General features: G+C 43.8%; 2 protein-coding genes and 1 non-coding gene across 3 annotated transcripts; 2 read left to right on the top strand and 1 right to left on the bottom strand.

Annotated features, from left to right (window-relative positions):
• Positions 1-239: 239 nt before the first annotated feature.
• Taf13 (TATA-box binding protein associated factor 13) lies at positions 240-9,225 on the bottom strand. The gene is made up of 3 exons (XM_028757384.1): positions 9,153-9,225; positions 4,066-4,163; positions 240-1,321 (listed from the first exon to the last, which is right to left on the bottom strand). Exons 2-3 carry the CDS (start codon positions 4,153-4,155, stop codon positions 1,151-1,153), a joined length of 261 nt encoding a protein of 86 aa, XP_028613217.1. The 5' UTR covers positions 4,156-4,163; positions 9,153-9,225; the 3' UTR covers positions 240-1,150.
• Positions 9,226-19,721: 10,496 nt separating this feature from the next.
• Positions 19,722-23,846, top strand: Tmem167b (transmembrane protein 167B). Its single transcript, XM_028757379.1, has 3 exons — positions 19,722-19,880; positions 22,033-22,164; positions 23,483-23,846. Exons 1-3 carry the CDS (start codon positions 19,871-19,873, stop codon positions 23,563-23,565), a joined length of 225 nt encoding a protein of 74 aa, XP_028613212.1. The 5' UTR covers positions 19,722-19,870; the 3' UTR covers positions 23,566-23,846.
• Positions 23,847-27,192: 3,346 nt separating this feature from the next.
• Positions 27,193-27,612, top strand: LOC114612462. Its single transcript, XR_003710022.1, has one exon.
• Positions 27,613-27,977: the final 365 nt, after the last annotated feature.

The following is a 27,977-nucleotide window of genomic DNA, read 5'->3' as shown; positions in this document are numbered from 1 at the left end:
AGGAAAGAGCTAGGACTATCATACAGTAATAGATGCAGTATCCTGAGGAGTATAAATCATAAAATTAACAGGGTGTGATGGTTCACACCTTTAATCCCAGCACTCAGGAGACAGAGGCAGATGGATCTCTGTGAGTTTGAGGCCAGCCTGGTCTACAAAGCAAGTTCCAGGACTGCCAGGGCTATACAGAGAAACCCTGTCTCATAAGAACCATACACAAATAAACAAACAAACACAAATTCAAGTGTAGGTGTGTTCAATTCCTTATTCTTTATTCCTTGTATCAGTAGATTAAACAGGTAGTATTTCCCCAAGTACTGATTTAGAAATGTTAAGAAGCACCAGTAAGTTTCAGAGTAACATTCAGTAAGCTCTTTAAATGCAATTTGAATCCTTATTGTAAGCTAAGCAGAATAATAATTTAATGCAGTAAGCGAACTACACAAAGCCTGCATATCCTGAACTGTGAAAATGGTTTGCACTGTCACACACAGGTTTAATCAACTATACATTCTCACAATGAAAGTACTTAAATTTACGTCAATAGACACAACCCGAAATACCTGTCCTGGCACCAGCTTTATAAGCTTTGCCATTCCTACTACTCAAGGCATTTGTTTTTGGAAGCTTTACAGCCAATAAGGAAGACAAGGTCTGTTAACACTTAGCAAATATTAGTTTCTTTAAAAAAAAAAAAGTGTTCTTTAGAAAAGAATATTAAAACAAATGATCTATTAAGACAAACATTCTGACAAGAATTTAGTTTCTTAAAAAAAACACACACACAAACCAGTTCATTATCTTTAATAACTTCTCCTACCACTCTCATCTAAAAACTTGAGATACATAAAGCCCAAGCCTCACCATTCATAAAATCAAAAGGACATTTAGATTGCGTATTATGCAGCAATGGTATACAGCTTGGAATGCACACGTCTACCTGAAGAATAAATACTACTTCCCCCTTTCGGATGGAACTGCATGGTTTGCAATACTTTAAGTTAGGAGTTATTAAAGGCCAGTAATTCAAATATGGTCAGATAAAGACCTCTTTCATTGCATGGCTAGCTATCATGATATTACTGCAGACAACAACAACAATGTATGGTTTCCACAGAAAATACCAAAATCTCAGGAATTACAAACGGTGTCAAGATCCATAGTTGGCTTCGTCAAAAGCTTTTCTAGCCCGTTTCAATTCTTCATTCATAGTTAGTAAGTCTTTAACTCTAGCAAACTTCCTTGGATCCTTTCGAATTAGGAAGACAATATCTTCAACTTGCACTCGACCTTGTCTTCCAATCGACATTGCCTTGTGAGTCTATGACAAGGAAACACATTAATTTTTAAAGGTCAAATATTTTTGTGTCTTAATTTGCTATTAATCACACTGGTGTTTGCATTTGTGAACCATCTGTCTGGCCATCTCCTTATCCTTTTTTTCTTAAGGACTTATTTTATGTATGTAAGTACACTGTTGCTCTCTTCAGACACACCAAAAGAGGGCGCTGGATCCCATCACAGATGGGTGTGGCCACCGTGTGGTTGCTGGGAATTGAACTGAACCTCTGGAAGAGCTGTCAGTGCTCTTAGCCGCTGAGCCGTCTCTCCAGCCTCCTTATCCTTGTTCTTCTGCATAATTAGCAATATTTCCTTTATGCTTTATAGGCTTTTTTTTTTGCATTAAGGACATTAAAACTATGAAAGTAAGCTGGACAGACAGAGTGATGCATACTTTTAATCCCAGAACTTGGAAGACAGAGACAGACAGATCTCTGTGAGTTCAGGCTAAGCCTTGGTCTATACAGCAAGTTCCAAGCCAGCCAGGGTTACATAGTGAGACCCTGCCTTAAAGATAGATAGATAGATAGATGGATGGATGGATGGATGGATGGATGGATGGATGGATAGATAGATAGATGGGTAGGTAGATAGGTAGGTAGGTAGGTAGACCAAAACAACAAAACCTAGCAAATTTGAAGATACTTCTGTTTTGTTGTGTGAAGTCTTTTGTTTTGTTTTGTTGGGGGGTTGTCTTGTTAAATGCATTCTAGGGTGGGTAATGAGTGTGTAATAGAGTTTAGGCAAATAACAATTAGGCTTTAGTAGCCTAATTTTTATTATTAATATTATTTTTGTTGCTGTTTTGTTTTTGAGACATGTTTTTGAGTCTCACTATAAACCCTAAAGCTCACTATATAGACCAGCCTAGCCCTGAACTCAGGCCACCTTGTCTCTGATTTCTGACTGTTTTTTATTGAGACAGGATCCTGGAATGTAGGCTGGTTTCAAATGAGGCAATCTTCCTGTCTCTGTTACAACTTCTAGAATTAAAAGCATGTACCATTACACTTGGCTTTGTTTTTGTTTGTTGAGACAGGGTCTTACTGTGTAGCCTAGCTTGGTCTTAAAACTGGGGTCCGCCTATCACAGCTGCCTAAATGCTGACCACACTAAAATGACATCTTCTTTTTTTTTTTTTTTTGGTTTTTCAAGACAGGGTTTCTCTGTATAGCCCTGGCTGTTCTGGAACTCACTCTGTAGACCAGGCTGGCCTTGAACTCAGAAATCCGCCTGCCTCTACCTCCCAAGGTGAGCGCCACCATTGCCTGGCAAAATGACATCTTCTTGTGCCTGGATGATTTGTGGGTTTTTTTCTGTTTGTTTGTTTGTGAGATGTATTTACTTCATTATTTATTTATTTCAAGTCAGAGTGTTGTTATGTAGCTCTGGATGGCCTGGAACTTGTTACAGAAACCAGGTTGGATTTTCTAACTTGTAGCAGATCCTCCTGTCTATGTCTGGAACTCTAGGATTGCAGGTATGAGGCACTATGCCAGACTCTGCCATTTAATGTGGTGTGAGACTGAACCCAGGGCCTTACACATGCATATTAGCGTGATCTAGCACTGCTATGGCTAATGTTTTCCTTGAGCTGAGTTAAACTGGATTAAATACTTGCCACATGTGCAGGCCCTTACACACACACACACACCAAACAGCCTTTGCCCTTGCTGAGTAATCTTTTCACTTTTATTCTGTAGTAAAGAGATAGTCCAAAGTAAAGAGTGAACACTCATAAGAACTAAAAACAACCAAACTCAGTAACCCCATCCCTGCTAATACATCCAAACAAAGGAAAGGAAGAAAACCATAAAAGTGGTCATTCAAAATGTTAGACTAGGGGCTGGAGAGATGGTTCAAATGTTAAGAACACTGGCTGCTCGTCTAGAAGCCCCAGGTTCAGTTCCCAACAACCACAAGGCAGCTCACAACTGTCTGTAACTCCAGTTCCCAAGGATCTGACACCCTCACACATACATACATGCAGGTAAAACCAATGCACATGAAATTTACATGAACTGTACATACCTTTAAATAAATACTAGAAGGGAAGGAAATTAGGCTGGATGAGATTATGGGCAGTATTTTTAATTTTATTCAAGGATATTATGTTTTTACAAATAAAACTCAGGGGCTGTAGAAGTATGCTAGTGTTTAAGAACATTGGTATCCTTCCCAAGAACTAGAGTTCAGTTCCCAGCACCCACATGGCAGCTCTGTATCTCCAGTTTCAGGGAATCCAACACCCTCCTCTGGCATCTGAGAGAACCAGACACACTACCATACACAGACATACTTGTAGGCAAAACACCTGTGCATACCAAGTGAAATAACTAACTAACTCACTCAGAAGTGTTGCGATACATTTATTTAATATCCAGGAACTTGCACAAAGCAGGTACTCTAATGGATAGCTGATTTCAAAAGTTATAGTATTATCTACAGCTTAAGATTTCAAACCTTCATTAACAGTTACAAAAATAAACACAACAAAAAAGTTATAGTTACAAAAGTGTCACCCCGGGCAGTGGTGGTGCATGCCTTTAATCTTTAATCCCAGCACTTGGGAGGCAAAGGCAGGCAGATTTCTGAGTTCGAGGCCAGCCTGGTCTACAGAGTGAGTTCCAGGACAGCCCGGGCTATAAAGAGAAACCCTGTCTTGAAAAACAAAAATAAATAAATAAATAAATAAATAAATAAATAAAACAAAAAGTGTCTTACCATTTCAGTGATGAACTCTATGACAAGGTCTTCAAGAATATCCACAGACTCTGTGTAAGGATTCTGGTCATCCCCAAACCCATACATCATACAGCGCACTGTGAGAAAGCAAGAGTGTTGCTTGACTCAGAGATTGACCAATGTCAGCAGTATACTTTCCATACCAACTAGGATTAAACCAAATTATAAACAATGGTTTAAACACAAGACGGCTGAGCATGGTACTACTTGGTTTTTAATCCCAGCGTCAGGAATCAGAGCCAAGTGGACCTAGTTTGGTCCAGGCTAGTCTACTCAATAAGACAAACAAAATAGCTGGGCTGTGGTGGTGCACGCCTTTAATCCCAGCACTTGGGAGGCAGAGACAGGCAGATTTCTGAGTTCGAGGCCAGCCTGGTCTACAGAGTGAGTTCCAGGACAGCCAGGGCTACACGGAGAAACTCTGTCTTGACCACCACCCCTCCGCTCCCCCCAAAAAAGACAAACAAAATATTACAATTGTGTCTGCAAGTGTGGATTTTGGTATAAAAGGTCTAAGCAGTCTTAGTACTGGTCTTACTATTTAGCCTCCATAAATCTCCCTTCCTTCCAAGCTACGAAAGCCTAACGTTATTATATGCACACACACAAACACACACATACACACACCTTTCGAGACAGGGTTTCTCTGTGTAACAGCCCTGACTATCTGAGGTGGAACTCACTTTGAAGATGAGGCTGGCCTTGACCTCACAGAAATGCACCTGCCTCTGCCTCCTGAGTGCTAGGATTAAAGGCGTGGACCACTACTGCCCAGCTAAATTTTTTTTTTTTTAAAGGGAAATTGAAGGGACAGCAAGATAGCTCAGTGGCTAAAGATGCTTGCTTCGAAATCCTGATAACCTAATTCAAGCCCTGGAACCCATATAAAGGGAAGGAGAGAATCAACTTTACAAAGCTATCCTCTGCTCTCCCATGTGTTATGGCATGTGCACACCCACACATACACCAACAGCTTTTTAAAAGACAGGGTCTCCTGAGCTGGAACTCAGTAAATAGACCATGGTAGCCTAGAACTCAGAGAGCCACCTGCCTCTGCTTCCCTAGAGCTGGGGTTATGACAAGTAGCACATGACCAATTATAATTGTTTTTAAAGGAGCTCAGAATATACTTGTAAAAAAAAGAAATAAGTACATTAGCAATTCCTTTTACACTGTTTTTATTTTTATGACTATTATCATTATCTAACTACTTGAGAGGGGAGGGACTTGAGACTGTCTGTCCATGTAATCCACACTGACCTCAAATTCAGAACCCTCTTGCCTCAGCCTCCTGAGTATTGGGATTATAGGTCTATATCACTATATTCAGCCTTAGAATAATTTCCTCTTTAGAAGCAAAAACTGGCAGAAACAACAGAGAATGAATGGGGAGACTTGGAAGCCAGCTTGGAGTAGTTATCCTGTGCATTCACAATGCCATAAGACTTTAGGTCCCAACACAGAAGGAAGAAAACAACTATAGGAACCAATATTCTATATATATATTTGAATTCTATTTTTAAGAGACTCACAGATGAGTTATTTTATTAAAAAAGAGAGTTCCCACATGCCTAGCTTCCCCTTACATTTATATAATAAATATTCATCAAAACTAAAAAAATAACACTAGTATCTTATTCAGATTGTCCTGATTTTTCTACTTAGGTCCATTTTTCTGTTCAGGTTCCTTGTTTCTATCCCATCCCCCACCAGAGCTTCACGCATGCTAGGCGAATGCTCTTACAACACTGAGCTACAGTCCCCGGGCCTCTATTTCAGACTCCCATTAGACTCCACTCTGCTTACCTGCTACACCTCTATAGTTTGCTCCATCCAGCCTGTGGCAACTCCTTAGCTCTTCCTTGTCTTTTAAGACCTCAGCAAGAATCCTAGTCAGATGTTACAGACTGTTCTCTGTCTGCTGTTTTCTTGTGATTATACTGAGGTTAGAATGCTTTTATACACTATTGAAAAAATACCGAAATCAAGACACTCTCACATCAGGGGTATATGCCAATATGTCACTGATGATGCTAACTCTGATCATTAGCTAAAGTGATATGTTATAAATTCCCACTATGAGCTGTTTTTTCCTTAAATAGTTGGGGAAGATACCCATCAATAACATTTTTTTTTTTTCCAAGACAGGGTTTCTCTGTGTAGACCTGGCTGTCCTGGAACTCACTCGGTAGACCAGGCTAGCCTCAAACTCAGAAATCCACCTGCCTCTGCCTCCCAAGTGCTGGGATTAAAGTTGTGCGCCACACCACCGGGCCATCACTAACATTTTAATGGGCATAATTCACCTATCTCATTGGGAATGGAAAATTTATGTTATATATGATGCATATATTTGGCCAAAGGGTTGATAAAGGCATAGACAAATGACAGTAGATGCTTTGAAACGTCATGTTACAATAAGAAAAAGAAATCTGTTGAGCTGGGGATATGGCTCAGTCAGGACGGTCCTACATAGCATGTGCAGGGCCCTGGGTTCCCAGCACTGAATAAAACTGGTCATGGTGGCACACCCCTGTAATATCAGCACTTGGGAAGTAAAGGCAAGAGGATCAGAAGTTCAAGTCCTCTTCAGTTACAAGGCGGCCTATACTATATGAAACTCTGTTTTAAAAACAAACCAGAAAGCAAGGACAACAAAATCAGATATGCTAATGTGGAGTTGGAGAAGCCCAGGCTTCAACCCTCCTCGGAACAACAGAATGCTGGGAAAGGGTGGAGTAGTCCTCCCAGAGTTAAGCACACCAACTAGTTGTCCAAACCAACGGTAAGCCCTTGAAAACAGAGCAAGTTGTACTTATATATTTAGGGGAGAGAGAAAGGAGAGAAAGAGAGAGAGAGAGAGAGAAAGAGAGAGAGAGAGAGAGAGAGAGAGAGAGAGAGAGAGAGAGAGAGAGAATATATGTACGTATGTATGTATACAACAATTATAAAGAGCCCATGAATTTGAAAGAGCGAGGAGGAGTATATGGGAAGGTTTAGAGGGATGAAAAGGAGAGGGGAAATGATGTAATAATTTTAAAAAGGTCCAAGGAGCTAGCTCAGCACATAAGGTCACCTGCTGCCAAGCCTGAAGACCTGAGTCCCATCACTGAGACCCATGTGGTAGAAGGAGGGAATCGTGGAGGCAAGAGAAACATTAGTTTAAGGCCATCCTGAACCACACAGCAAGACCTTGTCTGAAAAAAACAGCAAAAATGGAGGAGACATGAAGATTCTATTAAGTCAATAAGAGAAGCCTGTGAAGATTCCAAGTTTTTGTCTTCATAAAAGTAGAGCAGTTGAAACTGAACTAAAGGTTTGGACAAGCAGCAGTGTGAGTACCATTTCTAGAGTGCTTTGGTGATAGGATCATTTTCACATGTCCACATGACAAGAAGTAAAACCACCTACAAATCATGTAACTAGCATCAGTGAGATGGAATGGGAAATGGTCAGACTTGAACGAAACCTGAAAGTACTGGAAAGGATTTCTCTGTTGTTGAGAGACAGTGTCTCATACAGCCCAAGTTGGCTTCAAATTCTCCGAGGATGGTCCTGAACTTCAAATCTTCCTGTCCCTATCTTTCCCAAGAGCTGGGATCAAAAAAAGATTTAGACGGTTAAAGGCTGATCTTGCAGTTTCTAGAATGCAGTAGGATTGAAGAATTCTTGCTGCTGTACTTCTCAATGCTCAGTCAAGGAACCTGGGCACAGGGATGGAGAGTACATTCTCATGGTGCCTTTCAGGAATTAGTACAGGCATGACAAGAGGAAACAGCTCATCCTGCTTCTGTCCCAAGGGCTTAACTTGTCTGCTTAAGGAGTATGACTGAAGGCCGTGAATTATCATCTCAGTGACACTGTTAGCACCCCACACTTCACTACTTTCTTGCCCTGACTTAGTCCAAAGCCTCAACTTACATCGTTTGAAAGGTGGACACAAGAGGAATACAATGTCATGGTCATCATCAGCTACATAATGAGTACAGGCCAGTTTAGGATACATGAGACCCTGCTAAAAATGAAACAGAAAGGAAAAGACAAGAACAACAACAAAAACAAAGCAAACGAAAAACAGAAAAAGGAGGCGGTGGTGCAATTAACAGAAGCTCAGTCAGTAGCAGAGCACTAGCCTGACACACACAACCAGGGTCAATCCAGAACTGGGACTCATGACACGTACTCATACGCCTAGAACCCTGGAAACTCGGGAAACCGACAGTAGAACAGAAGTTCAAGGTCATCCCTACTGGGATATAAAACACCCTGCCTCAGCTGGGGGATGGTGGTTCACAGCTTTAATTCCAGCATCAGCAGGCAGAAGCGGAGGCAGGGACATCTCTGTGAGTTGTAGACTATCAGATCTTTTTTTTTTTTTTTAAAGATTTATTTATTTATTTTATTGATGAGTACACTGTAGCTGTCTTCAGACACACCAGAAGAGGGCATCCAATCTCATTACGGATGGTTGTGAGCCACCATGTGGTTGCTGGGATTTGAACTCAGGACCTCTGGAAGAGCTGTCAGTGCTCTTAACCGCTGAGCCATCTCTCCAGCCCAGACTATCAGATCTTGATTTATTCTGATCTGCAGAATGAGTTCTAGGACAGCCAGAACTACACAGAAAAATCCCACCTCAAAAAAACTAAAAGAAATAAAATAAAAAAATAAAACCTGCCTTAAAAAGGAGGAAGGAATCACATTCATTATTGTAAGTCACACAGAGGGAATGAATATACACGAAAGAGAGACTTATACTGACCATGGGATGCATATCTGCAATCCCAGTACTTGAGAGGCTAAGGCAGAAGGACTACCACCAACCCAAAGCTGGCTTGGGCTAAATAGTGAGCACCAGTATAGCCACAGCTATACAAAGCCTATCTTTAAAACAAAATGAAACAAAACAAAACAAAAACAGACAGAATAAAACCAGACAATCTCATAGGCAAGTCTGAGAACACTGTCCCTATACGCAAACATATTCGGAACAATATATCTGCTCTGAAAGGATACGTTCCAAAGCTTTCCCACCCTTAATAAACGCACTTGAAAGTACAACTCACGTTCTTTTGAGAAAAGTCTCTTTCTCTTCCCCTGGCCACCTTCTGCTCCTCCTCCAATTTCTTCATTTTCCTCCTCAAACTAGAAATTTAAAAATATGGACCTGTCAGATGATTGCAGTGCCTGTGAGATTCCCTCGAGCCTCCTCCTGCTCGTCCTCTTTTTGGAATGCAGTGAATTGAACCCAGGAGCTCACGATTCTAAACAGATGCTTGACCACTGAGCTACACTCCAGCGCCCTTTTCATCTCATCTTTTTTTTTTTTGAAAGACATTTATTATTTACATGCATTGTATGTGCCTATATCAATGTGCCTGCAGTTGTCTGTAGAGGCCAATAGTCTAATCACTGTAGGTTACCAGATATGACAGTAAATGTTCTTAAGCACTAAGCGCTCTCTAGACTTTTTTTTTTTTTTTTTTGAAACAAAGTAGTCTCACTATGTACCCTTGTCTGCCTGGAACTCACAGAGATCCACTTGCCTCTGCTTCTGAGTGCTGGGATTAAAGGTGTGTGCCACCATGCCCGGTGACGCTTTTCCATTTTCAAAAGTGATAAACTAAAGCAAACAGCACAAAATCACGAAAACTTAGCACCAAAGGGCTCTTAAGCCCTAGTCCAATTCTCAAGTCGTGCAAGAAGGCTTTTTATTACGGCTCCCAACAACCCTACACCGTGTATGTGTGTAAAGTTCTAACGACCTCAGGTTCTGGGTTTGGTTTTAGCCAATTTAGTTGTCATACTGCTAAGCAATACTACTGTAAAAGATCTGATAGTTTAAAATCTACTCTGCTGTCATCGGAAGCAATATTTACTAAGCACCTGTCAATACAGGGCTAAAAACTTTCCTTCACTGGGCTTGACCCTATCTCACGACAAGAACATCGAAGCCTTAATAACTCCAAAGAATTTGGATCTCAAGCTTCCTGACTTTAGTTCGTCGTTTCTCCGCTATTTTCACTAGTTTTGTTCGCAGCTGGGCGGCTGGAACGGTGGTATTAGCTCTGACCTCCTATGACCCTCTAGACGTCTCAGTGTCGGAAGATCCAGATCAAAGGGAGACCCTTTCTACTCTTCCTTCCCGTCCTGCCCCACGCACTGACTAAGGTAAACCAGAAAAGGAAAACACCGCGGAGCCCACGAACTCTCGGCGGGATTCCCTAAGGCATAGGCGGATCAGACTCTGCCTCCGCTAGTGAGACGGACGGAGTGAGAAAAACAGGCTGTGACAGGCGCTCACTCACGGTGGGATCTTCCTCCTCATCTGCCATGCTAGCTGCCCGCCAGCCTTCTGAGCCCGCCCACGGGCGCTGGCGAGTTTTATAAGATGCGTGCGTCACTTCCGGCGCTGCGCAGATAGGTGTGCACTCTCATTCTCCTCCGGCTTCGAGATTGGCTAAAAATCAGAGACGCGCTCTTACGCATGGAATCCTGAAGAAGGAATTAAAAATTGCAAAGCCAGGCGTGGTCTACTGCGCCGGAAAATCCCTGCACTTGGCAGAGACCAGCTCAAGCTTCATGAGCCCACGTCTAAGAAAATATAAATGATAAATTTGTGCATTTTATTTATTTATTTATTTATTTATTTATTTATTTATTTATTTATGGTTTGGTTTTTCGAGACAGGGTTTCTCTGTATAGCCCTGACTGTCCTGGAACTCACTTTGTAGACCAGGCTGGCCTCGAACTCAGAAATCCGCCTGTCTCTGCCTCCCAAGTGCTGGGATTAAAGGCCACCACTGCCCGGCGAATTTGTGCATTCTTACAGAGGCTCACAAATTCCAGCTCCATGGGAATACGATGAATTTTTGCCCCCGGGGCTGATGCACTCAAGTACACAAGCCCACATAGATATACTTTTTTAAAAAACAAAACCTTTATTTTATGTTTATGAGTGTTTGCCGGCATGTATGTGTGTACCATGTGTGCGCAGCGCCAAAGAGGCCAGAAGAGAGCAACCGATTCCCTGGAACTGGGGTTAGACGATTGTGAACCGCTATGTAGGGGCTGGGAAGTCAAACTCAAGTCTCTGGAAAAGCTGCCAGTGCTCTTAACCGCAGAGCAATCTTTCCTGCCCCCTCCCCCCGTTAATACATACATACACACACACACACACACACACACACACATACACACACACACACACACACACATATATATATATGTAGTTTGGGTTGGGGGTTGTTTTGTTTTGTTAATTACAAAAGATGTGCTGGAGAGATAGTTCAGTGAGTAAAATCTCTAGCGGAATAAGCCTAAGGCTCATTCCCTGGGACCTATATAAAAAGTGAAGGTGAGAAGGCAGGCTCTGCGAGGGTGTCCTCTGGCTTCCCTACACAATGATAAGTAAAACATTTTTAAATTACAAAAGAGCTAAGTGTGGTGACACATGCCTTTAATCCTAGCCTTAGGAGGCAGAGGCTGGAAGATCTCTTTGAGTTCGAGGCCAGCCACGGGCCTACATAGTCAAAACAAGAAAACCAAATAACAAACAAACAAATAAAAAAGCAGAGACATTAAATGTATCAGAAAGGTGGCAACACAAAAAAGGTGGGAATAGGGCATAAAGGAATAAATAAAAATCAAAAGACTGTGGACGGGTCACGTATGGTAGCAGGCGATAAACTATGAAGCGTAGATAATTCAACCCTCTTAACTCCAACTCCGAAACAGAAACTGGGAAAAACAAAACAATGTAACGAGCAGAACAGACATAAGGCAGAGTGAACAGCCCTGGGGATCTTCTGCAAGTTCCGAGGGGACTCCAGAGGCCAGTTTTGTGTTGGAGGAAACATGTCAAATGACAGAAAAAAACGGCTCATAGCCAGTCATTACCATTACTGAGGGTGGACAGGGTTCAGAGGGCAAGGACTTAGCGAAATTAGTTTCAGATATTACCACTGTTTAGCCAAAATGAGGGACCTTTACAAAATGGAGTGGTCATGGCTGACAATCTTTTGCTATTCTGTCGTTTGTTAGTTTTCTCTGTCGTTTGTCAGTTTTCTCTGGATTGAAATATCCCACACAAGAGGGAGAGAAAGGTTCACGTCTCACGTATCTGGGAGAAGAGAAATGCAGATGATTTTTGAGGGCCTGGCCCCAGCAGCTTAAAGCAGAGTCATTAACAACTCAGGGAGGAGAAACTCAACTCAGGGACCAGTCAAACTCATGGAGAGAAGACAGTCACCGGCAGCCCAGCTCCCTGCCAGCTGCACACAGAGTCTCAGGGATGCAGATTTAGTCAGTTACCATCTGTGTTGCAGTGGGCTTTGCTGTGATGCGGCTGCTTTTGAGTCGTCTCCACCCCTCATATGTGACCCCTCACCCATACTCCTGTTAGTAATCCCAACACAATTCAATCGGGTTACCAGGTTAGACACTGGTGCAACTGTTACTTGGGTTTGTTAGTGGCTCCCTTTCTGACCTAATAGATATGTGAGTCTGCGTGAGTGTGTGTGTGTGTGTGTTTGTGCGTGTGTGTTACCTCCCCAGGAAAAGTGCATCACACAACACTCTTCCTCACAAATTCTGACCTTCCAGTTCTATATGACCACACTCGGCTATTCATGTAACACATTTTCAAGTTTTTTTACATTTACTTATTTGTTCGTTTGCTGTTTGCTGTGTGCATCTCTACATATGTGCCGTGGTGCTATGTAAATGCCAGTGGACAACTGGCAGGAATTGCGTCCCTCCTCCCACCACGTGGATCCCAGGGATTGAACTCAGGCTGTCAACCTTGGCAGCAAGCACCTTTACCCACTCATTGAACCATCTCCCAGCCCCCCCCCCACAACAGATAATTGACAAGCAACTGCCAAATATCTTCAGCATCAATAAAATAACAAACAATGCAAGTGAACATTACAGTGTAACTGGCTAACAAATTTGGTGGCATATACTTTCTAAACGTCTGTTGGGGTAGGAGGCCCGATGTCAGAGGAAGTCTCCATGGAGCAGGCAGAGATTCAGCTAAGACCTGAGGGATGCATGGAGTGAGCTAGTAAAGAAAGAAGTGCAGTGTGCTCTAGACTGGTCTCTCCGGCCTTTGATCTCAGCTCCTTTCCCATTGGAATGCTTTTCTTCCTATTGAGATGCTGCATGCTTTTCAGGCCCAGTGAATGGTCTGTTCTTTTATAAAGCCTTCTCTGACTAAGGCAGTGTCTCCTTCATCCTCCCATGGCACTTGGTTTTCATTTTTGACAACCCTCACTTTCTGCCTCATTTTCTGCTTGTTTCTATATGTGGCTTGCCTATATTCAGTTTCTCCTAAACCTTAAACTTATTAAGAACAGTCTGTTTCTCATCTATCTCTTGACTCCCTAAGGTTAGCTCATTCCTTACATTTAGACGTCTGGAAACAAATGTGCGTAGCATCCATGAATGCCTGTTTGACGTCCCTTTTCAAATAGTTTTCATTCAAATGAAGCTATTGTTGCCATCAGGACTGAACTTATTCTTAGGTTAAACCAGAATGCTCTGGTCATGGTCCCAAAGACTGATTGGCGTTTACCACAATGACCACAATGATTCTAACAAACAGGCTACTGTTCTGGACTGACAGGCGTTTGGCAAGAACTGGCAGCTCTCCGGTGTCAGCTGAAATGAACTGACTGAGTATGAATTGAGATGCCCCAGTCCAGCGGGGCCCTATTTATTCCTTGAATTTGTGCTCTAAGAGTCAATGACCCAGGCATTAGCCTGATGAGAAACATGTCTGTCTAGGACGGATGGGACTGAGGCTATCCGGATGTTTCAGCAAGACAGAAGCATAATGCTTGGGACAAAATCACCAAAGATGGATATGCGTGGAGAGCACAGAAACTTGAAGCAATTCAGTAACAAACAGAAAGGAGCTTTGACGTTCTGTAGACCTACCTGGACCCCCAGCTACCTACAGGCTGTCATCTATGTGCCTACTTTCAGACTCTCTCTTAATGTTCTTATTTTAAAACAGTCTGCAGATATTCTACAGAATAAAAAATAATGTCCCATATATAATGTATATTCTTAAATTTGTTTATTCATCTGTCTTACCCAGTATGTTTTGTTCTCTTGGGGGCAGGGACTTATTTTTGCCTGCAAAATCTAGCAAGTGTTCAGCATGTCATAGATATTGGTAAATACTTTGTTTGTTTGATTGATTTTGTGACAGGGTTTCCTCCAGTCACTTTATAGACCAGGCTGGCCTCAAATTCACAGAGAGCCACCTGCCTTTGCCTCCCGAGTGCTGGGATTAAGGCATGCACCACCACACCTGATTGGTAAGCACTTTTAAAGCAAATGAACATTAACAGTGCTAGCCACGGAGTAATGCTTGGTGTCAACTATTGTTTTTTTATGTTTTTTTGTTTTTTTGGTTTTTTTGAGACAGAATTTCTCTGTGTGGCCCTGGCTGTCCTGGAACTCACTCTGTAGACCAGTCCAGCCTCAAACTCAGAAATCCGCCTGCCTCTGCCTCCCAAGTGCTGGGATTAAAGGCGTGCGCCACCACAGCCCGGCTCAACTATTGTTATAAGTAGTAGTTCACTTAATCAAATAACCCTAGAAAGGATCTACCATTTTAATGCAATATTTATACAGGAGAAATCAATCTATATGTATAAACTGACAACATGACTGCTTCCTGGTATGGAAAGGTTTTATTGTAGATATGAGGGAGAGAACAGCCAGAGGCATCTGGAAGAGTCCGGAGAGAGAAAACAGTAGACTGAACATGGTGGGCAGACTGGACATAGCCAGGGCTAGGAATGTGGGAGAAAGTAGAGAAAGTATCTTGAGATAGCAGGAGCAGGAACCTACGGGGAGAATAGTGAAAAATGCTGCATCTCGAGAAGGATGAGTAGCTGTCAGGAGGGAAGCCCGTGCGCTAGAGAAAGTTTAGAGAAGGGGAGGTGGTGAGAAGAACTAGGATGCTAGAATGGACTTTGAAATATGTAACAGGTACTTTAATACTGAAGGAGCCTGGAGGCCTTTGTGTGCTTTGATTGTCAGGAAATGACTCCCACTGATAGGCAGTAGCTGGCTTCGCAAGTTCCTGAGGAGGAGTGCTGGCTTTTACCATGCTACTAGAAATCCTCTTATAGTCCAGATTGCACTCATCTCTAGATATTTGGATTGCCTTCTGGAGTTTGGGGAATTTGGGCCTGACATACATATATACATATGTGTGCGTGTACACAGACACACACACACACAGAGTTGTTGTTAAAAGGATTTTCACGAGCAGCTCGGACAGATCACAGCAGACCAGATGGTTCCATGAGGGGGAGGTTTATTAAGAGAGAGGGAGAGTGAGAGGAGAGAGAGAGAGAGGAGTAGAGGCTGGCCATGACCACGTGGAGAAAGGGGGAAGGGAAGGGGGGGAGGGGAGACCTGCAGGCGCTGGGTCGAGGGGAACAAGAGAGAACAAGAGAGAGAGGAGGGGGCAAGCAGCCCCTTTTATAGTGGGCAGGCCTATCTGGCTGTTGCCAGGTAACTGTGGGGAGGAGCATACCTGGGTGTTGCCAGGTGACTGTAGAGGTGAAGTTTAGACAGAATACCAACAGTTGTTATTGTTGTTGTTGTTGTTGTTGTTGTTGAGTCAGGATCTACACAGCCCTGGTTGGCCTAGAATTTGCTGTGTAGACCAAACTGGTACTGAATTCACAAAGATTGCATTATCTGTGTCCCAAGTGCTGGGACTACAGACATGAGCCACCATGTCCAGTTGGCAAGGAGATTAAAAACTAGTTAGGTATTTTTAGGGTAAGAACCCATGTAAGTCATTATTCTATTGCTCTGAAGAGACATGACCATAGCACCTCTTATAAAGGAAAAGCATGTAATCAGGGCTTTGCTTACAATTTCAGAATCTGTTCATCCTTGTCATATTGGGAAGCATGGTAGCAGAGAGCATGATGGCAGACAGGCATAGTGCAAGAGAAGTAACTAAGAGTTATGCCCTGATCCATAGGCTGAGAGAGAGAGAGAGAGAGAGAGAGAGAGAGAGAGAGAGAGACTGACTGTGCCTGGGGTTAGGGCAGCTTTTTAAACCTCAAAGCTCACCCCCTGTGACTTCCTCCAATGAAGCCACACCTCCTAATCCTTCTCAAACAGTGCCACTTCTTGATGACTAAGCATTCAAATACAGGAGCCTATGGGTGTTGTTCTTGTTCAAACCACATCAGTCACCTAGAGAAAGGAGTTTTTTCCAAGGACCTGTTGGCAGTTCCATCCCTATCTGAGACCATGTCAGTTTAATTTATTTTTATGTATAGGTGAGTGGTTTGACCGCATACATGTGTGTGTACCATGAGCTTGCTTGTGTGCCCACAGAGTCCAGAACAGCAGTCTGGGGTTGATGTAGAAGAAACTCAAAGTAATAAAATTGATGTTATAGAGGACTTAGTCATAGATTTCCTTCACACAAGTAAAATTTAGCTAGTGGAGCACTGCCTCCAAAATACTTAAAGGTAAGTAGCATGCTAGCCAGGTTTATTTGACCTGTTAGATAAATGAAATTTTAGATGCTAGGATATAAATGTTTACTCATCAGGAATGACCAACTCCCATTAGGTCATATCTGCCATTAGACATACCTCTAAGGGGGTTGCTCAAGGGGGCATCTCATGGTCACAACCACCACTAAGTCCTCCTGGTCTGTAAGTAGGTCCCTGTGTTCTTAACAAGAAGGACATAATTCTGCCAGGTAGACAAGATAACCCTGAGCAACAACTATTCAAAAAAGAAAAACACTTGTATACTTAAAATAATTCTGGCAATAGGTAATGTTTTTGCTTTGCTAATATTTTATGAGCCCAAGTGGCCAGACTCGAAATCTCTTGTTTCTGTTTAAATTGATTGACGTGTAATTGGGGGCTGGGGCCCAGGATGACAGTGTTTGTGGAATGCATAAGCCAAAGTGTATATGAGTTAGTAACTTAGAGTTTCCATTGCTGTCAAGAGATACCATGACCAAGGCAATTCTTATAAAGGACATTTAATTGGTACTGGCTTACAGGTTCAAAGGTTCAGTCCATTGTCATCAAGGTGGGAGCATGGCAGTGTCCAGGCAGGCATGGCACTGGAGGAGCTGAGAGTTCTGCATCTTGATCTGACTGCAACCAGGAGAGAGGGTCTAAAAGCCCACCCCTGCAGTAACACACTTCCTCCAAAATGGCTGTATGTGGGTCAAAACTTGCGCGGGGCGCAGGGTGCAGGTCGTGGCCACGATCCAGAGGCTATCCCGGGGCACGCTGTTCAGTCATGCACTACGGCACTTCCCAGCAGGACTCAGCAGTGCAGACCGCCTGCGAACCGAGGGTGTGGAGAAAGAGGTTGAGCCACACACCTTGGTGATGGCAGGGTCACAGGAACAGAGACATAGAGACGCAAGGTCACGTGTACTGCGGGAGCGGCTGAGTCCCTGGCCCCCCATCCCCCCACCCCACCCCAGAAGGTGGTGCACCGGCCGCTGTTGTCAGGGGAAAGTGTCCCGCACAGAGAGCACAGGGGCGGGTGGAAAAGGCTCCCCCCAACCCCCGTGCGAGTTTTCCACTTACACAATGAGTCCAGAATTACAAGAGACATGTGGGATTGAAGACATAGAGATTTATTGACATGGCGGTGGGTTTGAATGGTGGCGTGTTCTCCCAAAAAATGCCAGAAGGGGTTTATTTATATGGGGGGGGAGGGGGGGCCAGGGCCTTTAGGTAAATCTTGAGGCAGAGACCAGTTTCCCGCCCTCTACCTGGGCCTTATGTTACATGGAGACCTTGTGTCAGGTCTCTGGGAGCATGGCCAAACACCTCAGGATTTCCACAGTCCCACAGCTGTACTCCAACAAGGTCACACCTCCTAATAGTGCCACTCTCTGGGCCAAGCATATTCAAACTACCAGTTACTACAATCCTGTCAAGGCTGACTCTAACTTAGGCATTAACTACAGTCAGCCAGGCAATTTCGTACAGATCTTTGCCTTCATCTCTAACTATGAGGAGCAATTTTTCAGTAGGAAGGCATATTATTTCTAAAACAGGATCTCCTGGAACTAGAGGACCATACAGCTGTGAGCCGTCATCTGGGTGCTGGAAACCTAACTTAGCAAGAGAAACAAATGCTATCAACCACTAAGCCATCTCTACAGTCCTGTCTTGCTTTGTGGAATGTTCTGTGTGTATACTCACACATATGTAATCCAAGTGATTGTATTAGTGATTAGGTTAGTTTCTTTCTATGTATCTTCTGGTTTTTGATGATGTAATTTCTTAATTTGCGTATATTTTCTCAAGGACTCTTTCCTACATCAAACATTGTTGTAACTGTTGTTGGTGCTGGTGATTTTCTCCTCTCAACCTGACAGTTTTGTTCCAGGTAACCAGACAGATCACAGCCAGCAGATGGCACTATAGCAGGAATGGATGGAATTCTTAGGTTTTTGACAACCACTCTCATGACTGAGTGCAGCCCTTTCAGCCAGATTCTAGTAAAGCAGACCCCACTGTCTATAATTAAAGGTCCCAGCTTACAAAGCAGAATCTAAAACTTTGTCCCCTGCACACCTGACCCATCATTAGACTGTCATCATCTAGTCAGAACATCTTCAGAGAAGCCATGGTAAGGCAGATTTCTGAAGAGGTGAGGCCAGCATGACTTAAACTCAGGAGATAAAGGAAATTATCCTGTTAGTTTAAGGAAAAGAAAAAGCCATTCTAATGAACAGGAAGTCGTCTTAATACTTCTGACAACCGAAAGCCTTAGGATCTGAAATACGTGGTTTTTGTTATCAAGTTTCTTATTTCCTTTACAAAAGTCAGACGCAGCTTGGCTAGATTTCCGCCAGGAGAAGCCACCTAACAAGGGCTGTCCCAAGAGCCTGAACACTACTGTGGTATCCCCCTCCGCACCCAAACTCTAATTGGGTTTCAAATATTACAGGACATAGTACTACTTCAGGGCATGGAAGAAAAACAACAAGATAAAGCAAACAAACCATGTCCTCAAGAAGACAGTTCAACTATCCTGACAGTGGTGACGTTTTCAGCTTGGTGTGATGAGATAAAGTGACCCTGCTGTAGTGTTCACATGTGCACCACTTAATGTGCAATTCCTTCGCAGGACAGCCTGGTACTTGATTTCATTACCAGTTGTCATCTAAATAAGTTGGAGGAAATGAAATGGTTTTCTTTTGTTTCTTGGTCATGAATCACTTGAACCTTAACGTTCTGTTCTCAATAAGATAAGGCGGGGAACGACCTGTTCTGGCACAGAAAAAGCAGTTACTCTCCCACCATTGTAAGCGAGCTGCTGCGCGCGCGCGCGCGCGCGCACACGCACACGCACACGCACACACACACACACAGCAACACCTGCAGCGCAAACTCTACAACCTTTATTTTTCAAACACACTGTCTCGGTCCAGTACGTCTAGTTAGACAGGGTCAAGCAGGCAGACATCCGGTTGCCATGACCACAAACGAAGCCTCGCCCACCATGCTCTCCTCACACTACGTAGGGACGCAGACGCTACGCAGGTAGGGTGGGGCCTTGGCTCGACGATCGGCTAATTAAGTCTGACTGAGTTCGGCGTGTCTCTCTCGGCCCTCGCGCTTGCGTACTACGGCTCGTTTGCGTCACCACTGCCCGGATCGGGAAGTGTTAAGTTGGAGCCTGGTTTCCCCCGCCTTTGGAGCCGCTACAGCTGAACCCGGACCCCTCACTCCGGCCGGGCTCTATCGCCATGACGAACGGTGAGAGCTGAGGGCCCGAGCGGAGGGTGGCGGTAGAGGACCGGGAGCAAACGTGGCGGGCGGGGCTAGACTGACGTGGCCGTTCCCCCCGCCCCCTCCCAGCCCGGCCCCCCTGGACCTTGGGGAGCCCCTAACTCCTGTCTGGGATGCTCCTTGCAGTTTCTCTTTTCTCAAGCCCATCAAGCTACTCTAGTACCCTCACCTGACTTTTCCGTTGTCACTCTTTACTCTCTTTTCTTTCCTAGAAGTTGGTTCTGGCCACCAGGGAGGTCGGTCACTATAGAATTATGCTGTTAGTCCCCAGGGAAGAGAAGCTATTATCTAGTTCCCTAAGGTCGCATACTTTCCGACAATAAGCTGGTTGAGAGGACCTAGAAATGATGTCAAATCCCACGGTTTGAGGGGGAAGTGTATGTAGACAATCCCCAAAGTTGTTTGTTTGTTTTGTTTTTTTTAATTTAAATGACAAAAAAACCTTCACTTGTTTGTCCTAGCTGGGTGGCTCTGTCTGGAGCTTCTGGCTAATATCGCAAAGGGTGGATTTAGAAGCTGCCTTTTATTAATGATGGAGCACTTATAATTTTTCCAGGTTACCTCAAACAGTTTTATAGTCATGATTTTCAGGTTCTAGAGGATGAATTAAGACCTTTATAGTCAGTCTTACAGGAAAGGAAATAAGAAAGCCTTTTTAGGGACTATGATTGGAGAGGCTCAGGAAAGTGTTTCTCATAGACGTCCATAGACTTGACACTGAAGACTGAAATGTCATTTTCTTGTGAATTTTGGTGTTGTCTATAAGAACTTATAGGAGCAAAAGAGTAACACATAAAGGTGTCCATGAAAACTGTCAGCGTTGACTGATATACTGGAACTAGCTGTGAAATACTTTCACTGGAAGGAGATAGCGTGGTCCAGAACTGGAAGAAACTGGCAAAGACCCTGGTTGTATATGGTATCTATATCAAGCTTTCTGGGTAGTCAGTTTTCCCACAGTACTAAAGAAGAAACATCACTAGCGGGGCGGTGGTGGCGCACGCCTTTAATCCCAGCACTTGGGAGGCAGAGGCAGGCGGATTTCTGAGTTCAAGGCCAGCCTGGTCTACAGGGTGAGTTCCAGGACAGCCAGGACTACACAGAGAAACCCTGTCTAGAAAAACCAAAAAAAAAAAAAAAAAAAAAAGAAGAAGAAGAAGAAGAAGAAGAAGAAGAAGAAGAAACATCACCCTGAGGAAGACATTGTGTAAACTAGGAAATAAAATATTCCGGTACAGTGATTACTGAATAAAGTCTGCCTTTATGTAATTCATTTTGCTTAACTGAATAACACATGTAAGAAGCAGAACTAAGAGCTATCTGTGTTATCTAAGCATTAAATACATTTTTTTGTTTTGATGTTTTTGAGAGTGGACTTTGCAGGATCTATTTGGCATGCCTCTAAGCCCAGCATTGAATAGAATGAGGCAGGCAGACTGCAAGTTTAAGGCCAGCCCTGCCTACACAGCAGGGCCCTGTCTGGAAACAAAAATAGGACATGGTCTCCCTTTGTAATTTGTAATTTGGGCTGGGCTTTGCTAATTAACGCCAGTGTTACAGGACTGCGTCGTTATGCCTGCCTCATGGTTGTCAGTGTTTCTGTCTTTCGTTTTGTCCTGGCAAGAATTTGATTTGTAAACTGTACTGTACTTGAAATATCAGTGGGATGTAGCAAAAGTGTAGCCATATGAGGTTTAACTCTTGGAATTCCCATTAAGCTTTATGGCCCGCCTTAACATATGCTTTACCAACAGATGCAGATCTGAAAAACTTGGCTAAGATTGAGCTTTCCTGCATCAGATGAGTGATTTATATCAAGAACATATGTAAATCTTTATGCTCAGACTCTCAAGACTCGTAAAACCTAGTACTAGCATCAGTTACTCCAAAGAGCTCGACACAAATACACTCATGTTTTCTAGTTTGTACTGAGGGCAGGGTAGTGGAGTGGTAAAGGGGCTTTTTACAAGCATGTTGGGGAAACAGTGCCAAGGTTGTTGGACCCTTCCTGCTCACTGTTGGCACTGCCTTTGAGGTGATCTCAGCACCGAAGTCTGGGCAGCATCACCTCCTAGGCTAGAGCAGCATCAAAGACTCTCTCTTCTTCTTTATGCGACAGTGTACTCCTTGGATGGGATTCTGGTGTTTGGTTTGCTCTTTGTCTGCACCTGTGCCTACTTCAAGAAAGTACCTCGTCTCAAAACCTGGCTGCTTTCAGAGAAGAAGGGAGTTTGGGGTGTATTTTACAAAGGTAAGGTCTTTTCTGAATACAGAGAGAGAACATAGCTGTTTCTGAGCAATGTGGTTCTATAAAGTAGAAGGCGTAGGGCTGGGGCTGTATTTGTACTCATCTTTACTTTACGAGTGTGTGTGTGATGTGTTGTGGGTGTGTGGTTGCTGCTATACACAGCTGGGTAGCTGGGCTGTGAGCTTCTAGCCACATGCCTACTTAACCTAGAAGTAATGAGAGTACAGATTTGTATTACTCTAGCCATATTTTATGTGGCTTCTGGGATTTTGATGCAGGTCCGTACAGTTGTGTGGTAAGTGCTTTGCCCAGGGTCTGCTAATAAGATAGTTAAAGTTGAGGGAAGAGGTAAATTTTATTTTATTTTATATTTTTGGTTTTTCGAGACAGGGTTTCTCTGTATAGCCCTGGCTGTCCTGGAACTCACTCTGTAGACCAGGCTGGCCTCGAACTCAGAAATCCACCTGCCTCTGCCTCCCAAGTGCTGGGATTAAAGGTGTGTGCCACTACTGCCCGGCGAGGTAAATTTTAAATTAGCTGTTACTTAAGGCATACTTGTTTGTTTTACTTTATGTAATTTTGGTGTTCTAGGATTAAATAAAAGACTGATACCATGCCAGGTGTGACACATACCTGTAGTTCCAGCTACTTGGGAGGCCAGGAAGTAACTGTGTTCTTGGCCAGTGTAGTAGTATTTGGTCTTGTCAGGTGAGGTGGAGGTATTTTACAAGTTACATCATTTTAAGTTGGCCTGAAATTCCTCTTAGCAGGAAGTATTCCACTATAAGTTTTCCACTTACTTTTGTTTTTTGACAGAACACATTGGAACCTTAATTTTTTAGCTTAAAGAATTCATATTTTAGCTTTTTAAATTTCAGGTACCTTTATCAGGATTTCCATATAAATATTTTTTAAATGGGGTAAAATAAGGACAGGCATGGTGACACATCCCTAGAATCCTATTGCATGTTGAGCCTTTGTCTGTGAAAGGGTTAGGGGGGATGCGCATGGCAGCTCACACCTTAAATCCCAGCACTGAGGCGGCAGAGGCAGACAAACAGGCAGATCTCTGAGTTCAAGGACATTCTTATTCTAGCTACAAATCGGAGACCAGCCAGAGCTATACGGTGTGATTCTATCTCGAAAAGTAAAAAGAGGCCAGGACCAAGCAATTCATGTAGAGCCTAGAGCATAAGGGTATCATTTAAGAACATTTCCAGACTCTTGAAACCTTGGTTCTCTTTAGAGATTCAGAACATGGTTCGAAAGCAAGGCTTTTGTGAAGAGTCTGGTATGACGTCTCTTTTTGTCTGTCCTCTAGCTGCTGTGATTGGAACCCGGCTGCATGCTGCTGTTGCTGTTGCCTGCATCGTAATGGCCTTTTACGTCCTGTTTATCAAATGAATTCCAGACCATCGAGCTCATCCATCCACTGCCAACCAAGGGGATAAAGATGAAGAACTTGTCGGAAACCTGGACTCAGTATAGGAGAGTTGAGCGAAAATCATCAGTGTCTCCAAGATGACACTGAAGCATCTGCCTGCCATATGTGGGGAACACTCACGGTCACAAACATTATTTTTGCTTCAAGGGATTCCAGAAATCCAAACATTTTGATCTCTGCATTAATTGGCCCTCAGCAGCAAGTCTGTATGTCCAGATAAATTACACCCCCATTGATATGATTATGTATCTCCTGCTTAAAAACCTTGGCTGGGTGGTGGCTCAGTGGTAGAGCATTTGATTAGCATTGACAAGGTCTTGGGGTCATTCCCCAACACTGATAAATAACCTACAACCGAGCATCTATTTTGCTCTTTAGTCCCTCATCAGAATCTTTGAAAACGGAGGCTCATTGGGGGAATGATACAGGCTTTGTTCAGACTTCCCAGAAGGGGAGACTTTTTTTTTTTTAAATCGAGGCACTGCATAGCCTTGGCTGTCCTGGAACTCTTTGTAGAGCAGGCTAGCCTCACACTCACAGAGAGCTGCCTTCCTCTGCCTCCTGAATTAAAGGCATGTACCAGGAGATAATTTTTTTTTTTCTTTTTTTTTTTTTGGTTTTTCGAGACAGGGTTTCTCTGTGTAGCCCTGGCTGTCCTGGAACTAACTCTGTAGACCAGGCTGGCCTCGAACTCAGAAATCCCCTGCCTCTGCCTCCCAAGTGCTGGGATTAAAGGCATGCGCCACCACTGCCCGGCCCAGGAGATAATTTTTAAGGCTTCATTTTTTTCATTGGCTAATTTGGACCTGGTGAACTGCAGAGAGAGAGGGGCTGGATGAGAACTAGCAGTTAGGACAGGCAAGACAATTGTTTGGCTTTTGAAATGTGTTCTTTCTGTGCATCTGGGAACTTAAGAGAGGGTGGTTCACACTGCAGAGAGAACAGATTGTGGCATGCTGGCAGCTTGAGGGTTTTCCCAAGAGAACCTGAGTGCATGTGAAATCCAGGGTTACCAGTAAGAAGCAGTGACTGAGCCCAGGCAGCAGTTTTCTGCTTCCCAGTGTCCCCAGAGAAGACTTTAGTCAACTGACTGATAGAGAGAAAATGAACCAACTCCTGCTATGTCCTAAAGCTTTTTAAACACTTTCTAAATTACCTAGTGCTAAATACTGTTACTCAGTTTTAAATACGAATGCTGGGGCAGGGGACTATTGAAAAAATAGTTGATTAATATATTTGAAGTTCTGGAAGAAGAGATGAGTAAATTAGTATACCAGTTCATATACTAGTAAGGTCGTCTAGTATAAGAGTTTATTGCAGTGAGAATGTATGAAGATGGGAGTTTTGTCGTGTTATAAAAGATACAAGCTTGTCCTTTAATCTGGGTTCCAGCAGTTTTCAGCTGTGTCTCTGCCAACTCTTAGTGTTGTTTATACTGCAGTATTTCACTCTCTGTGAAGACCATGAGAAACTGAAATGAGAAAAGCCACTGATACGAACATTTGGTCAGCTCGTAGAATCCGTTAATAAAATGAGTGCGTTTCTGAAGTCAGAAAAATGAAGCTCTGCACCTGAGTGCTGAGGGCTTTCCTGTGGAGTGTGAGCACTCCTGAGCAGGGGATGTCGGATGACTCAGCATTTGGAGGGAAGGTTTCCCCCCTCCCTCCTTATGCCTGCAAAAGAATCAGCTGGTAAATGTGAAATCTACAACAGTGGAACAAACAAGTAGGTCTGATATTACAATACACACGAGCACACACACACACACACACACACACACACACACACACGATTGAACTGTGTGTTACAATTGACCGGACAAGTACAGGGCTCACTCCCAGAAGTTAAATTCTCTTTTGTCTGCATACTGCTCCGGAACAGCAGCTGCTTGTAAGACCAGGTCCTAATGCAGCTGTGAGGGTCTGCAGCAGTTTAGAAAGTCACCAAGTACCCGCTACTGCATGTGTCCGCCTCTCTAGGAATTGGTCCAAAGGCAAATTGCAATGATTGCTATTTTCTGGTCCTTCCTAGGATCCTTCCTCAAGAGAGATAAGAACTTAATGGGTCTGGAGAGATCTTGTGGGTGGGAATTTGGGACTTGTTGACCAACTAGGTGTCCCTTGGAAAGTAGGCATACCACTAGTTCCTTTGTGTTTAATGACTTGTTTTCAAATAGGGCTGTCTTCTCCCTATCTATGTGGTCTAGAAAACAGCTTCACTTCTTAAAACAGCATTCATTCTTCAGCTTCCTTCATGGGTCCTCTTGGCCTAAATGTTTTGAGTTGTTATATTTTGAGATGTTCTCCTCTTATCAGAATGTGTCAAAAAGTACCGGAAGAAGCAAATGGCCTAGTTCATTTTTTGACTTTATATAATCAGGTAAATAGAAACCTGATATACTTATTATTTAGGATGATGTGTTTCATTTTTGGCAAAGAAAAAATGATAAATTGTTCTAGGGGAGGTCCTTCCAGGGGGTGGAGGTATGAGGCTAGCAATATTATGACTTCAGATTCAAGCTGGCGTCACCATCAACCCTGTGTGCCAGGGTTAGAGGAAATCAGCTCCTTTTTTATAGTTGAATCAGCTCCTTTTTTTATTCACCATTGTTGGCACAATCCTGGAAAATAAACGTTTTTCCCTGTGGTTTTTGCCTGCTTTGTCGTGTGTGTTTATTGAACCCTTCAATGCTCTCTTGGGTCCTCCCCATGCTGTAGCATGTTAATTCGAGTAAACACTGCCATTCTGGTGAGCTCTAGGACACTTGGCCAACAGGCCTGTTGCTACTATTAAACAACAAGTGTTGCAGCCGTGGCAGCACACACCTTTAATCCCAGTACTTGGAGGGTCTTCGTGAGTTTGAGGCCACCCTGGTCTACAAATAGTTCCAGGACAGCCAGTGAAACCCTGTCTCAAAAAAGCAAAACAAAACAGAAAAAAAGTATCATTTGGCATTATTGGTAAAGTTCTTTATTCTGAGGTTATCAGGTTAACCACCTAGTCCCTTAGGAAATAGCTGAACCAGTGGGATTCTGGTGCATACGGTGGGTACTTTCCTCAGTATTTGTTTATTAAACAGCCAGTTAGGTACAAATTACAGCTTCAGAAGTCATTCTCTTGTTAGTAATAACCTAGGGTTGATACGTCCATGGTGAATAAGTCAGCACATATAAGTCTGAGACTGGATCATTTCATAGCAACAAATTGGATATCTTTTAATATAGGGCAAAGAAAAGGTCAAGTCAAGGAAAAACTGATGAGAATATAAACATTTACACTTTATATAAAACTAATACATAATAAGGAAGCTAGGCTTTCTGCCTACTTGTAATCGCAGCACCCGGAGGCTGAAGCGGATCTTGAGTGGGATACTAGGTTGGACCACTTACACTTTGAAACAAAACTCAACAAAACCCAAGTCTGTTTATGGAAATCAGCCTGTGTACTGAGACCTCCCAGCCACAAGGTGGCAGAAGAGAATGCTGTGGCTAAACAAGGTATGCGAGAGCCGCTTGACCACTCTGTGGTTCCTCCCAGAATCCTTTGAGACAAGACCGAGTGTTTAAAAGAGGGTGCAACTGCCACTTCCTCGCGAGAGGGAGCGCGGCTGGGGTTGTGGACTGTGCTGTCAGGTGTCGTGCGGCGTGTATGGTGCATGTGGGCCGAGTGCGAGTACGGATGTGCGAATGTGTGTGCGCGCGTCTGGGGCGTGGAAGGCGAGTGTGTGTGTGTCCTCCCCACGCCCCTCCCCTCGCCTACACCTTGATCTTATTTGATCGGGTCGTGACCCCCGCCCCGCCGGGCCGCCCCGAAATGAAAAGCAGCCCTCCTGCGAAGCCCCCTCGGTGGGGCGCTGTGCAGCGAGGCCCTCTGGGCGGTGGCGGCGCCGCGGTTCCCGGGGTTCCGGGGTCGGTCCTGCGGGCCCGGCGCTCAGAAGTGATGAATTGATCAGATAGACGAGGCTGGGTCCGTCCCAGCCACTGATTACCGAGGCGATTCTGATCTGAGCCCGGCCCCAGGACCCCGCCACCGGACCCTGGCTCCCGTCTGTAGCCTCGTGTGCTGCTGGAGCGCAGAGGCTCTGGGTGAGAGCCCAGAGCAGACGTCACACCACCGCTTGTAGGTGGAGGCTTTGTTCCCGCTGCAGTTTTTCTTCCCACCGAGAGCGTGTGTGTGTGTGTGTCTGTGTGTGTGTGTGTGTCTGTGTGTGTGTGTCTGGGCTTGTTTGATCTCTTTCTACTAACAGTTTCACCTAGGGCTAAAAGGTACCATGCCCCGTACAGACTGTTGAGGAATGTGTCCATTAGAGAGCATACATTTACAAACTACTAGATGCAGGGACTTGCTCCATATATAGTGAATTAGAATGGGC

This window comes from Grammomys surdaster, unplaced genomic scaffold (genome assembly GCF_004785775.1).
Source record: "Grammomys surdaster isolate TR1022 unplaced genomic scaffold, NIH_TR_1.0 126158, whole genome shotgun sequence".
Lineage (NCBI taxonomy): Eukaryota > Metazoa > Chordata > Mammalia > Rodentia > Muridae > Grammomys > Grammomys surdaster.
The sequence above is the reverse complement of the archived record's forward strand: the minus strand, read 5'-3'. Positions and strand labels throughout refer to the sequence as shown.

Bases quoted from the DNA above. Each gene is read 5' to 3' on its own strand.
- Taf13 (XM_028757384.1), bottom strand. From the start codon at position 4,155: ATGATGTATGGGTTTGGGGATGACCAGAATCCTTACACAGAGTCTGTG. The intron at 1,322-4,065 runs GTAAGACACTTT...TCCTTGTCATAG, and splicing joins TAGAGTTCATCACTGAAATG to ACTCACAAGGCAATGTCGAT.
- Tmem167b (XM_028757379.1), top strand. The intron at 22,165-23,482 runs GTAAGGTCTTTT...TCTGTCCTCTAG, and splicing joins TTGGGGTGTATTTTACAAAG to CTGCTGTGATTGGAACCCGG.